Source organism: Equus caballus, chromosome 5 (assembly GCF_041296265.1).
Source record: "Equus caballus isolate H_3958 breed thoroughbred chromosome 5, TB-T2T, whole genome shotgun sequence".
Classification (NCBI taxonomy): Eukaryota; Metazoa; Chordata; class Mammalia; order Perissodactyla; family Equidae; genus Equus; species Equus caballus.
The window spans coordinates 41,014,128-41,029,667 of record NC_091688.1 but is presented as its reverse complement, the minus strand read 5'-3'; the positions used below and the strand labels follow the sequence as shown (position 1 = coordinate 41,029,667).

At 36.5% G+C, this 15,540-nt stretch overlaps 1 protein-coding gene across 20 annotated transcripts in view; it reads right to left on the bottom strand.

Annotated features, from left to right (window-relative positions):
- The window catches only part of LOC100057465 (GON-4-like protein), a 68,749-nt gene that overhangs the window by 49,524 nt on the left and 3,685 nt on the right, over nt 1-15,540 (bottom strand). For 11 of the 20 annotated variants that reach the window (XM_070268070.1, XM_070268063.1, XM_070268067.1 and 8 more), the window contains exons 2-3: nt 13,951-14,481; nt 9,333-9,524 (exon numbers count right to left, since the gene is read on the bottom strand). In XM_070268070.1, the coding sequence (XP_070124171.1) occupies nt 9,333-9,524; nt 13,951-14,455 (697 nt within the window). In that variant the 5' untranslated portion in view covers nt 14,456-14,481. Of the gene's footprint in view, nt 1-9,332; nt 9,525-13,950; nt 14,482-14,815; nt 14,951-15,540 lie in introns of all 20 variants that reach the window. The other 9 variants (XR_011439170.1, XR_011439169.1, XR_011439168.1 and 6 more) reach the window with 1 other exon arrangement.

The following is a 15,540-nucleotide window of genomic DNA, read 5'->3' as shown; positions in this document are numbered from 1 at the left end:
TTATAACATGCTAAAAACAGAACCAAAATGCCAAAACAAGGGAGAGGGGGAAGAAGACAATTTAAAAAAAAACTACTGGTGAGTCAGATATTGGATAAAAGATTTTTAAATAATTATGATTAATACAATTCAAGAAAATAAAGAAAAAGGTAATTTCACCAAAGACATAGAATCCATTGTTCTAAACTTGTATTAAAAATTAACAGATGGGTTTAACAGATCAGACAAAGCAAAATAGAGAATTAGTGAACTGGACTACAGAACAGCAGAAACCGAAGCATAAAGAGAAAAAATAAAAAGAAAATACAGAAAAAAACATTATACATATGGGACAGGGTGAAAGATCTAACATACACGTAATTGGAATGCCAGAAGAAAAGGAGAATGGGACAGAAGTGATATCTAAAGAAATACTGACAAGAACTTTTTAAACTGATGGAAGATATCAAATCTCAGATTCAAGCAGACAAAAAGAGAAAACCAAACTAGACACATAATAGTCAAAATGCTGAAAAACAACCCAGAAGAATACTAAAAGCAGCCAAAGAAAAAAAGACACACTATCAAAGTGACGACAAAATTAACAGCTCACTTCACAACAGAAACAATAGAAACCAGAATACAACAGAATACATACGTTTTAAAGTGCTAGGGGAAAAACTGCAACCTAAAATTCTATACCCAGTGAAAATAATCTTTAAAAATGAAGGCAAAACTAAGATTTTTCCAAACAAAAGCTGAGATAATTCACTGACAAGAGACCAGGTCCACAAGAAATACTAAAGGAAGTTCTTCAAGATGAAAACAATGATCCCAGATGAAAGCAAAGCAAAGAAGAACTTCAGGATGAATCAAGAGTATCAAAAAGGTTAATGATGTGATAAATATAAATGAATATTGACTGATTAAAATAGTAACAATAGGGGCCGGCCCCATGGCCAAGCGGTTAAGTTTGTGCACTCCACTCCGGCAGCCCAGGGTTTCACCAGTTCAGATCCTGGGTGCAGACAAGGCACTGCTCAGCAGGCCATGCTGAGGTGGTGTCCCACATAGTACAACCAGAGGCACTCACAACTAGAATATACAACTATGTACGAGGAGGCTTTGGGGAGAAGAAGGAAAAAAAAAAAAAAGACTGGCAAGAGTTGTTAGCTCAGGTGCCCCCCCAAAAACAAACAGTAACAATAATAATAATGTCTTGTGGGGGTTAAAACATGTGAAGAAGTAAAATATAACATCAATAGCACAAAAGGCAGGAACAGATTTATGGAGTGAAACTGTTGTAAAGTTCCTGCATTATCTGGGAAGTGGTAAAAGTACTAATTTAAGGTAGATTGTAATAATTTCAAAGATGCATATTGTTATTCTATAAGGTAACATGTAAAAGAAAAAATATAAAACTAAAAAGCTAATAAATGAAAATAAAAGTACTTAACCCAAAAGAAAGAGAAATAAAGGGAAAAAGAAGAGACAGGAAAATAGACCATATCAATTACATCAGAAGTTACATTAAATATAAATGAAGCATACAATCTAATTAAAAGGAAAGATAATCAGAGAAGGCTTTTTAAAAATTCTATATGCTACTTATAAGAGATACACTTTAATATAAAGATGCAAAGAAGGTTGAAAGCAAAAGAATATAAATATTTATCCCAAGTATACACTAATATCAGATAAGCAGACTTTAAGGCAAGAATATAAAGATAGAGATAAACAAAAACATTTCACGCTAAATGAGTCAATTCAACAGAAAGAGATAATTCTAAATTTGTATGTAACTGATAATACAGCTTAAATATATAAAACAAAAGTTGACAAGAACAAAAAAGAAGAAAGATACAATCACAGTTGGAGATTTTAAGAAAGGTCAATCAGTAACAGCAGACAAAGAAATCAGTACAGACATAAAAGATCTGAACAACATAATTTACAAACTTAACCGTACAAGCATATATAGAACATTACACTTCACCTAAATGATATATTTAAAACACCCACAAAATATATATTCTTTTTTTTTCTTTTTTGCCAGGGAAGATTAGCCCAGAGCTAATAACTGTCCCAATCTTCTTCAACTTTATATGTGGGTCGCCACCACAGAATGGCTGACAAGTGGTGTAGGTCTGCACCTAGATGAACGTGGGTTGTCGAAGCAGGGTGTGCAGAACTTAACCACTATGCCACGGGGCCAGCCCTCCTGTTCTTTTTAAAGGCACGTGAAACAGACCATATGCTAAAAAAGTCTCAACAATCTTCAAAGGTCTGGAATCACACAGAATATGTTCTTTGACCACAATGGAATTAAAGTAGAAATAAATAAAGAAATATAACTAGGAAGATGCTCAAATGTTTGGAAATTAAGCAACATATCACTAAATAATCCATAGGTCAAAGAAGAAATCATAATGGAAATTAGAAATATATTAAGATGGGGCCGGCCCCATGGCCAAATGGTTAAGTTTGTGCACTCTGCTTTGGCAGCCCAGGGTTTAGCTGGTTTGGATCCAGGGCGTGGACATGGCACCACTCATCAAGCCATGCTGAGGCGGCATCGCACATGCCACACCTAAGGACCCACAACTAAAAATACACAACTATGTACTGGGGGGCTTTGGGGAGAAAAAGGAAAAATAAAATCTTAAGAAAAAAAAGAAAATATATTAAGATGAGTGAACATAAAAATATGACATATCAAAACTTGTAGAATACAGTTAAAGCAATGCTTAGAGGGCAAGTTATAACTTTAAATGTATATAGTAGAAAAGAAAAAAAGGACTGAAAATCTTACAAGAAGCTGGAAAAGAACAAATCAAACCCAAGGTAAGTTTCAGGAAGAAAATAATAAGGAAAAGAAATTAATGAAATTGAAAACAAAAATAGAAAAAACAGTAAAGAAAGCCTAAAGTTGGTTCTTGGGAAAGATTAATAAAATTGATAAACCTCTAGGCATAGTTATCAACAAAAAAGCCCCACACAGACTTCCAATCAGAAATTTTAAAAAGGACATCATTAAAAATCTTAGAAATCCCAAAATAAGAATATTATCAACAACTTTCTATCAACAAACTTGACAATTTAAAGAAAATGTACAAACTCCTTGAAAAACACAACTTACCAAAACTGACACAAAAAGAAACAAGAAATCTGAACAGTTCTATAATTATTTAAAAATTTAATCCATAATTTAAAAGTCTTTGACAAAGTAAACTCCAGGCCTAGATAGCTTCCTTGGTGAATTTTTAAAAGCATTTAAGAAAGAAACAATACCAGTCTCACATAAACTCCTCCAGAGAAGAGACAAGGATGGAAAACTTCCCAATTCATTCTATAAGGCTGGTAAAACCCTGATACTGACACACGAAAAAGACCTTCTAAGAATGGAAAACTAAAGCCAATATCTCTCATAAACAAAGGCACAAAAACCTTAAATAACATATTAGGAAACGGAATCCAACAGTATACAGAAAGTCTAATATATCATGACCAAATAGGTTTATCTCAGAAATGCAAGTTTGCTTTAACATTCAAAACCCAATCAATGTATGTTATGAGGCGTATGCAACTACAAACAGTTTTAAAATACGTAGAGTTAAAACTGTTAGAACTGAAAGGAAATATAGACAAATCCACAATTAAACTTGGAGACTTCAATATCCCTTTCAATTGATGAAATAAACCAAAAAAAAAGATCAGTAGAAACAGAGAAGACCTGAACAATGCTATCAACCAACTTGACCTAACTGACATTTACAGAACAGTGTGCCTCAAACAGAGTACATATTCTTTTCAAATATATATGGAGGAGCTACCAATAAAGATTATATTCTGGGCCATGAAATAAACTTCAATAAATATGAAAGGACTGACATCACACAAAGTATGGTCTGAACTCAAGGGAATTAAATTAGAAATCAGTAACAAAAAGATGGCTGGAAAATCTCCAAATATTTGGAAATGAAACAACACACTTCTAAATAACTCACAGGTCAAAGAAGATATCCCAAAGGAAATTAGAAAATACTGTCAACTGAAGTTAATGAAATACAACATATCAAAATTTGTGGGGCACAGCTAACACAGTATTTAAAGACAAAGTGATACATTAAATACTATTTGTAGAAAATGAGAAAAGTCTAAAATCAGTAATCTAAGCTTCCACTTTAAGAAACTAGAAAAAGACCAAATTAAACTCAAAGCAAGTAGACAGAAGAAAATAAGAGATAACAGCAAAAATGAATGAACGAAACCAAAAGCTTCTCCTTTGAAAAGACCAAGATCAAAAAATCTCTAGCCAGAATGATTAAGAAAAAGACACAAGTTACAGTATCAGGAATAAAAGAAGGGACATCATTACAGATCCTACAGAATTAAGAAGATAACAAAGGGGGGCTAGCCCAGTAGCATAATGCTTAAGTTTGCACGCTTCACTTTGGTGGCCCAGAGTTCATGGGTTCAGATCCCAAGCGTGGACCTACACACTGCTCATCAAGCCATGCTGTGGCAGCATCCCACACACAAAACAGAGGAAGACTACCACAGATGTTAGCTCAGCAACAATCTTCCTCACCAAAAAAAAAAAAAAAAAGAGTATCATGAAAAACTTTATGCCAATAAATTTGAAAATTTGGATGGAACAAATACCTTGAAAGACTTCAATTGTCAAAGCTCACTCAAGAACAAATAGATAATTGAATAGCCTTATATATGTTAAAAGAAATCGAATTTACAGTTAAAAACGCCCTACAAAGAAAACTCCAGGCCCACAGAGCTTCATTGGTGCATTCAACACAACATTTAAGGAAAAAATAATGCCAATTCATACAAATTCTTCCAAAGGAAAAAAAAAAAAAAAACACAGAAGAGGAGGGAACACCTCCAAACTCATTGTATGAGGTCAGCATTACCCTAACACCAAAACCAGACTACAGCATTACAAGAAAAGAAAACTACAGACCACAGACACAAAAATTCTTCACAAAATATTAGCAAATCAAACCCAGCAATATATAAAATGGGTAACATATTACAATCAAAAGGAGTGTTTACCGCAGAAATGCAAAATTGCTTTGAAATCAATCAACAGAATTCACCATATCAACAGACTAAAAGCAAAAACAAAAACAAAAGATAATCTCAATAAATGCAGAAAAAGCTTTTCACAAAACCCAACATCAATCCATGATAAAAACTCCCAGCAACTAGGAATAGCAGAAGACTTCCTCAATCTGATAAACCACCTACAGCTTAATGGGGAAACAATAAACGCATTTCCCCCAACAGATCAGGGACAAAGGAAAGATGGCAGTTGTCACCACTCCTCTTCAACACTGTACTAAAGGTCCTAGCCAGTGCACAGCAAGATGGGACTGACAGATGGAGAAGGAGAAAGAGGGAAAAGGAGACAGAAAAGATACAAGAAAAAGAATTAATTCACAGATGACATAAGTATCTAAGTAAGAAACTTCCAAAAAATCTACAGAAAAGCATACAGAGCTAATAAGTGAATTTATAGCAAGGTCACAAGATACACCAATACCAAAATCTACTATATTTCTACATATCAGCAATGAACAATTGGAAATTGAAAAGAAAATCTGACATTAGCATAAAAAAAGAAATACTTAGGTGTTTCATAAATCTAAGAAAACATGTGAAAAATGTATATGCTAAAAACCAGAAAATATTGCTGAGACAAATTTTAAAAGACCTAAATAGAGAGATACAGCTTGTTCATGGATTAGATTCAATATTGTTAAGATGGTAACTTTCCTAAATTGATCCACAGATTCAGTATCAATCAATATTCCAGCAGGTATTTTTGAGGGAAATAACAAGCCAATGCTAAAATTTATATAGAAATGCAAAGGATGTAGGATAGCCCAAAGATCCTGTTAAAAAAAACGAACACAGCTGGAAGACTCAGATTACCTGATTTCAAGACTTACTATAAAGTTATGGTAATCAAGGTGGCGTGGTATTGGTGAAAGGTCAGACACATAGATCAACAGAACAGAATAGAGAGTCCAGAAAAGACCCAAATATGGCCAAGTGACTTTTTTTCACAGAGTTGCAAAGGTAATTTAATGGAGAAAGGAATCTTTTCAACAACTAGTGCTGAAACAACTGGACACCCATATGCAAAAAAAGAATTTCAAATATACCTCACACATTATACAAAAATTAACTCAAAATGGATCATATACCTCAATGTAACATGTAAAACTATGCAATTTCTAGAAGAAAACAGAAAAAAACCTTTGTGACCTTGGACTAGGCAAAGAGTTCCTTGATATGACACCAAAAGCATAATCCATAAAAGTAAAACCTGGAGTGGCTCCCCATGGCCAACGTCAAAACAATTTGAGCAAAAGAAATAATGATAGTATAGCACAATAACTGAAATAAAATAAATATACATGAGTCCATACTCACATAAGAATTGAATAAATAAATAAGTGAGGGAGAAGGGACAGCTCTTCTTTACAGAAAAATGCCAATTAATAAATGCAGAAGTAATGAGAAAAACAGAAAATCACCATTAGAACAAGACAGTAATAATCGTTGCAGGCGATCCACCAATGGATGCTAAGCTTAGTGGGCAAAAGTTTGAGGAGAAACAAGATATATGCATAATTTCAAAGTATCTCCTGCCAGATATGTAGTAATTACAAAAGAAACAAAGGCAAACAACAGAATAATGAACAAGTATTTCCACAAAAAACAGCTACAAATGGCCAATAAACACATGAAAATATGCTCTATATTCATTAGGGAAATGTAAGTTTAAACCACAAGGAAATACACCTACTAGAATAGAAAAAATTTAAGAGTCTGACAACTGGCAGGATGAGGATCAATTACAAATGCATCACACTGGCAAGGATGTGGATCCATTATAAATCTCATACAATGCTCGTGGGAATGCAAAATGGTACAGCCACTTTGGAAAACAGTTTGACAGTTTCTTATAAAGTCAAACATACATTTATCATACGACCCAGCAATGCCACTCCTACTTATACACTCAAGAAAAATGAAAACTTATGTCTATCAAAGACCCATATGTGAATGTTTCTAACAGCTTTAGTCATAACAGGCAAAAACAAGAAACAACCCAAATGTCCATCAACTGGTCAACAGATAAACTGTGGTACATCTATGCAATAGAATACTACTCAACAATGAAAAGGAACAACTGTGAATGAATCTCAAAAGCATTACACTAAATGAAAGATAACAGATGCAAAAGGTTACATACTGTGTAACATCATATACAGAGCATTGTGGAAAATGCAAAACTGTAAGAATAGAAATGAGATCAGCAGTGGTTGCCAAAGGTTGAGAATGGAGGACTGCAAAGGGGAACAAGGAAACTCTGGGGGTGAGAGAAATGTTCCATATACTGATTGTGGTGGTAGTTACATAACTATATACATTTTTCAAAACTCACTGAACAAATTTCATTGTATGTAAATTATATCTCAATAAACCTGACATTAAAAAAGAATCAATCTTGCCAATTCTATAAGGTAAGTCTAATCTGTAGAGACAGAGAGCAGAGTAATATTTGCCTGGAGCAGAAGGTAGGGAGAAGAGATTGACTGAAAAGGGGTCAAGTAAACCTTTTGGAAGTCATGGAAACATTCTACATCTTGATTGTATTTGCTGTAACACAGTTGTATACATTTCCCAAATCTCATCAAACTATACACTTAGAATGAGGGCATTTTACTGTTTGCAATTTATGCCTCAATCAGGTTGATTTAAAGAAGAAATAATTACCTAAGGTATTTGTTGTTGTTGCATTATCTTATCTTTCCATCTCTTCTTTGGCCACAATTGTTTATATAAATAAAAAATTAAGTTCACTATCTTCAAAAAAAAAAAAAAAAAGAATCAATCTAACTCTCCAACAGAATAAAGGAGAAAACCCTAAGATCATCTTAACAGAGATTAAATAAAGCATTTGACAAAATTCAATATATGATAAAACTCTCTTGGGGCCAGCCCAGTGGTGCAGCGGTTAAATGTGCACGTCGTGCTTCAGCGGTCCTGGGTTTACGGGTTCAGATCCCAGGTGTGGACACTGAACTGCTTGTCAAGCCATGCTGCTGGAAGCGTCCCACATATAAAGTGGAGGAAGATGTGCATGGATGTTAGTTCAGGGCCAGTCTTCCTCAGCAAAAAGAGGAGGACTGGCAGCAGATGTTAGCTCAGGGCTAATCTTCCTCAAAAAAACCCAGAACACTAGGAAAAGAAAATAATGTCCTTAATCTGATACAATATATCTATAAAAAGCCTACAACTATTGTCTTACATAATGGAGGAATACTGAATACCTTCCTCCAAGTTCAGAAACAAGACATGGATGTCCACTATCATTACTTCTAACTTATACAGTAATGAAGGTTTAGTATTTGCAATAAGAAAAAGAAATCCCAGGGGCTGGCCCCGGGGCTGAGTGGTTAAGTTCACAGGCTCTGCTTTGGTGGCCCAGGGTTTTGCTGGTTCGGATCCTGGGTGTGGACATGGCATCACTCATCAAGCCATGCTGAGGTGGCATCCCACGTGCCACAACTAGAAGGACCGACAACTAAAAATATACAACTATGTACTGGGGGGCTTTGGGGAGAAAATGGAAAAAAAAAGAAATCACAGGTGTTCACTTTAAAACCACTTAAGTTGAATAAAGAAGTCTTTATTCACTTGCATGTGTTATATTTCACAATAAAAATTATAATATTTAAAAAAATGTTTAAGGCCTAATTCTATGACTTAGCAATTCCACCCAACCAAAATTAAGTGCATATGTTCACCAAAAGATTTAGAGGAGAATGTTCACAGCAGCATCACCCAGAGTAGCCTACAACTGGAAAACTATCCAAATGCCCATTAGGTGTTGAACAGATAAAGAAAATGTAGAAGATCCAAACAATAGAATACTATACAGCAATGAAAATGAACAATCTACAAGTATATGCAGCAACGTGAACCAATTTCATAAACATAATGTTGAATGGAAAAAGGCAGTCATGAAACCTACATATGATTCCATTCATATAAAGCACAAAACAGGTGAACTAATCTATGCTGCTAGCAATCAGGATAATGGTTACCCATGGGTAGGGTGTTGGTAATAACTGAGAGAGAGGACTTCTGAGTACTGGTAATATTGTTTCTTGATCTGCTTGCTGGTTACATGGGTGTATTCAATCTTTGAAAATTCAGTGAACTTGGATATGTTAGGATATGTGCAGTTTTCTGCATATTGTACTTCAGTAAAGAGAGATTTTTAAATTAAAAAAACAGAAAAGAAAAAGAAAGCCTACCCATTGGAATAAAGAGTCCACCATCCTCTATCTCTTCTTCAGCGTGGTGAGCTAGAGTCCTGAGTGGCTTTTCTTGAAAAGAGACAGAGACATCTGGCTGAGATGATTTCCTAGGCTGGGCCCCTGGTTTTGCAGAGTGGCTGCCTGATGGCAGTGAAGGCATCTCCCCTCCAGAATGCATTTGAGGTTTTCCTAGAAAAATCACAAATATTGCTCCACACTTTGGCCATTCTCAATCACACACTGTTGTAGAAATATGCATCTCAATATAAAGTCCTTTTTAGTTAGTTTACTTCATTAATGATGCACATTAATGTTAATACAGGCATTCCTCTCTCTTAAAGACACTATCTTAGGAAAAATATCGAGATCAAAGCTCAGATCCAATTCACTTATCTGTACTGTCAGGAAATTGAACTAGATAATTGCTGAGGTCTTTCTAGTTCTAAAACACTTTGAGCTATGCATTTTTTTTCCTATGGAAAAATCAGATTTATAATTGGGGGGGTATATTCCTGATTATAAAGGGACATTTTATATAGATAACCATTAATACCACATTTAATCAATTATAAATGATAGACATTATAAAATGTCCTGAACTTTCTGACTTTGTAAATCAATTTTACAGAGCATTAGAGTAAAAATCACCATAAAATTACAAATATATGGTTCTACAGTTCATTAGACAACTTTCTCCTTTCTCACCTCAACTCTTAAGGAGTGCAAGCTTTCTTTTTTGGGGAGGAGGGTAATTAAAAAGGCAAACATTCATACATATCAAAAGCAAATCGAATCAAGTTGTCATCGGAAAAAGAATACATACAGGCTTGTGCATACGCAGACTATCTCTAGAATGCACACAGGGAACTGTTAAACAGTGACTGTTTCTGAGAAGAGAACTTGAGGAACAAGAGGACAGGGTGAAAGGCTCCCTAACTTCATTGTGTACTTTCTGTATTTACAAATTTTTTTCCACGTTTATGTACTACATAGTCAAAAAACTTTTTTTCAAAAAGAGATCAAGTTACTTGTCACTGAGCTCCATTCAAAATAGATAGCCTTTATACTTTTTTGAACTGCTAGCTCATGAACATGAGCAGTTTCAACTGGCATAAACACGATTTTAAATTGGAGGACACTCTCGCCCAACAAAGAAAAAAAGCCTTTTTTAAAAATAAAGCATGAATCCATCCTTAACTGTATTTACTTTCAATCTTACTGCCCATGATTATTCCAAAATGTCAAAAAGCCTAAAGGGGGCTGGGCCAGTGGCACAGTGGTTAAGTTTGCACGTTCCACTTCGGGAGCCCAGGGTTCGCCGGTTCAGATCCTGGGTGCGGACATGGCACTGCCTGGCAAGTCATGCTGTGGTAGGCATCCCACATATAAAGAAGAAGATGGGCACCGATGTTAGCTCAGGGCCAGTTTTCCTCCACAAAAAGAGGATTGGGAGCAGATGTTAGCTCAGGGCTAATCTTCCTCCAAAAAAAAAAAAAAAGCCTAAAGGCTTTGGCTTTAACAGGGACTGTACAACAAGGAGTTGAATCCTAAATCCATCAAATCAAAATTCCTCTCAGCCTAGTTTCTTGTTTGTTTGTTTTGAGGAACATTAGCCCTGAGCTAACATCTGCTGCCAATCCTCCTCTTTTTGCCGCAGAAGACTGGCCCTGAGCTAACCCATCTTCCTCTACTTTCTATGTGGGACGCCTATCACAGCATGGCTTGATAAGCAGTGTGTAGGTACACACCCGGGATCTGTAACAGCGAACCCTGGGCCACCAAAGCGGAACGTGCGCACTTAACCGCTGTGCCACCGGGCCAGCTCCTCAGCCTAATTTATTAGAAGAAGGAACTTTTAATCAAGAGCACAGCCTAGCTTTCCCATTTAATCAACAGTCTTTACTAATTTTTAGAATTAATGATGATGTCTAACATTTTAAAAGCTGAACTGACACAAATGACTTCTCAAACAAAAATACCAGAATCTTTACATCCAAGCGAAATGCAGAAGTTCACTTTGGGAGGTGGAGCTTCCACTGATACTCGTACTACCTAACGCATATTTGGAACTACTCTAAAACTGTTCCTACAGTTTATCAGCAGCCCCATACTCCACACAGAGAAAATGTGCCTTTTCTCTACAACCTTTTTTTCTCTGACTCCATCACATTGCTTCTCAATTTAACTCCCCTTCAAAAAACCCCTCTGGATCCCACTCTTCCTTTCCTCTATCAATGTGCTAGATGCTGAAAGACCTTAGAAAGAGAAGTCAAGAAGGGAAGAGAGAGAAGAAAAAGCCTAATTCAGAGTATATCTGTAACTTGTCTACTGCCAGCCTAAGAACTGCAAATTGATAACATGAAAATAATTAGGTGAGAACTGTATAAACCAACTAATTATAAGCTGAACTCTCCCTAAGTTAATCATTTTTAGAAGGCATAGAAATAAAAAAAGCCTAAGTAGAAATTAGGGTATGTAAATCAATTTTTTGTGTGTGTGTGAGGAAGACTGGCCCTGCGCTAACGTCCGTTGCCAATCTTCCTCTTTTTGCTTGAGGAAGATTGTCACTGAGCTAACATCTGTGCCAATCTTCCTTTACTTTGTATGTGGGATGCTGCCACAGCATGGCTTGATGAGTGGGGTGTAGGTCCGAGCCCAGGATCCAAACCTGAGAACCCTGGGCCACTGAGGCAGAGTGTGTGAACTTAACAATTATGCCACCAGGCTGGCCCCGTAAATCAATTTTAAAACAATTAAAATTCTATTAGAATAAACACCGATACAGAGAAAAGTTTAACCACTAGCACCTGCAGTCTAGAAACATGATTTAACAGTATGTCAACTGTAACAAAATGCTGATACTTCAAAATAATCCAGATGTTTTTTCTGGGGTTTTCTTTCTACATAATCAGAAAACTGTTACTTAAAAGAAAGCAAACCAAAGAGAATATGCACTAAATTTTAATAGAAATTAATCTGAGTAGTAAGATTATGGGTGATCTTTATTTTCTTCTTTAAAGTTTTCAGTATTTTCCAAAATGCACGTATATGAATTTTCAATCTTCCTTCTTTCTTCCTTTGTTTTGTATGTTACATTTCTATTTAGCAAAAAAAAGTTACTTGGAGGAAAAAAGGATTCTGGATAATCATAATGTACTTCTTTTACTGGTATTACTTGTATATACAGATAATTAAAGTGCAAAGTGGTAGAATCAACTTTCAATTATCCAGCTTATTGAAAGGGAGTAGTCTTACAGATAATCCTAAACCATTAGTGTTTATTTTACTTATCTACACTCGGATATGTGTACACTGACCATTAAAAATATCTCTAGATCCCACTCCTCAATAGCTGAGTGACTTTGAACCCCTACTTAATTATCCACTCCTTCTCCAGAACTTTAATCTTGTCTTTTCCTCCACTTCCTCCTGTCTTCATGTCACAAATACAACCTAGCTTGAAGAAAAAAATTCAAGAATGTTGCTGCCTCCTCAAGCTATTTCCCACTGCAAAAATCATCACTGGTGCTTGGATCCCTCCGTCTTTAATTCCATCATCTGATGGCCTTTTCTCAAAAAACTCTCCTAAATCTACTCTCAAAGATCATCACATTTCAAGTGTAACCTTTTCTCAGGCATCATTATCCTTTTCTCTCCTATTCCCATCCTTTATAAGGTCTTAAGGAGATAACAGCAAGGCTCTGGGTAACATGGACCTACCCGTTCTATGTGAAGCCCTGCCACACTCCCACACAAACCCAGCACTTCTACATGTTTGCAGAATATACTAGTCTACTTCCACTCTTTCCCCACAATCTATCAAATCCTATCAATTTGTCAAGTTCCAATTTCAAAAATCCTAATTACCTGTACCACACACTCTAGCACTTAATCATATATTGTCTTAAACTGCTCCAAATGAATTAAGTGTTTATGTCTTGTCTTCCAAACTAGACTATATGAGCTTCCTGAGGTAGAAATATGCCTTATGCTTCTTATAGGAAAGAACGCTAAAGACTATCCATTATTAACTGGCTATCACCTATAGGAAAAGTTCATCCTGAGCATGAGAAACAAAGTCTTTTACAATCTAAACACAATGCACCACTCTGAAGTCACCTCTCACCACTTCTTCCAACAACTATGTCACCATCCTCTTCTGCCTCTGCGCACACTGTTCTTGGCCTATGCCACCCTATGCCATCATTCTGTCAAACTAACCCCTCCTTCAAGTCCTAAGGGTTGTGTCAACTCTGTAGAGCCTTACCCAATGTCCCAGGCAGTAGTCTTTCACTTTAAGCTTCTGCTTCTCCTCCACAAGCCCCACTTCCTGGATACCCACCAAATCACAAAAGCCATACACAGTTCATCCCTCTAGAATGAAAGGACAAGACAAAGGAAAGAAAAGGATACAGACGAGGATCTAGAGAATGGGACGGGAGAAGACAGTCTCCATCCATTCATAAAGTTCACTGCCCACCCTTATGAGCACCACAGTTCCAGTTCCACACCAATATCCCCTTTCAGAAACTGCAGAGTGCAATGACAACGGCAAAAGCAATGGCAAACTGGTACTGACAAGGAAAATGGAGCCTAAAGACCTTTCACATCTTACCTCCTTCTTCCTCAACTTCCTCACTAAGCTCTCCTGAAAAAGGCTCCTTTGTGACAGGATGATCACCTCTGTCTTCTTGGGTAACTGGCCCAGGCCTGAGTGTAACCTTCTTCCCTCTCTTTGAGCCAGTGGCCTGGAGTTTTCCTCTACCAATGTGTACATTAAGGGGTTGGGAAGTGTCCAAGGAAGGCAGAGTGACTCCCTGAGAGGCGGCCACATCAACAGCCTCTAGAAGTGGTGCATTTGCGTCCTGGGTGAGCACCCTAGAGCTTGAAGATGGGTCCTCCATATCAAGCTGATTTCCTGCATCCTGCACAGATTGTACTTCGAGGCCAGCAGCTCTGCCATGATTTGGACCCCAGGATGGCGACACTGACCCCAGGTCTTTAATCTGGTCAGATGCTGGTTTAACAGCTGACTCTAGGTCTAAGTCATCTTCCTCCTGGCTGCCTTGATGCTGTGGGGACTCCGTCACTGTAGTTCTTCTCTTCTTACAGGGCAACATTTTAAAAGGCCCACTTCTGTTCCATCCTGAAAAGATAAAAGCAAGTTGTTATCAACTTCATATTAATTAATGATAACATTTCCTCAAATATCTTTTCACTTATTCATGTTCCATCATGAACACAGTACTTTACACCAAATGTACAATCTCCCATTAGGTGGGAGATGAGAGAGAGTGGTTAGAGGGCCACAGCTCAAATCCTAAGTCTACTACTGATTAGTATGTTATCTTGGTTGAGTGACTTAACCTCTCTTAACTTCAGTTTCCTCAACTATAAAAAATAATAATTGTTCATAACTCATACATTTGTTATAAGAATGAAATAGTAAGTGATTAGTAAGTGTTAGTCATTATTATTACCATCAGGGAGGTAGACTAGCATGATGCTGAGAGCAAACTGTGGAGTCAAACTGTCTGGATTTGTTTCCCAAGTCAGCTTCTCTCCAGTTTTGTGACCTTGCATAAGTTACTTAACCTGAATCTCAGTTTCTTCAGCTATAAAATGAAATAAAAATAGCACCTACGTCATTACATAATAATTTATTAGATCAATATATGTTTGCTGTTACTGTTTTCATAAACAGGTATTTCCATTAACAGAAGCAATCCAAAAGCAAAGCTTGGTTGTTTAAAAAGCTTAGTGATGTTAACAGAAATTTTGTGTTGAAAACAAGAGAGATTCCCACTGTTCTCTATATTATGTTACTTCTAGATTCTTGGCTTCAATTCCAGTTATCACATTTTAAGGGTGACACTAACCTAAACTGGAGAGTACCTTCTTTTATATTTTTAATAGCACCTGTTCACAAACTTCTTTTACAGTACTTATCACTTTTGTGACCGCCTCTTGTCTGTCTCCTTCCCATCTTCCTCCCCCTAAACCTATGTGCTTTTGAGGAAAAGGACTCTTTCTACTAGTACCCCTAGTACTCAGCAGTATCTGCCCTTTTGGAGATACTCAACAAATGTTCCCTAAACAAATGAACAAATAAAAGAGAGCATGAACTTCCTATTCTGTGCTTATTCTGTGCAGCTTCTGGACCAAAAGTTAAACATTATATGGAAACTGACTGCATCTTTCCACC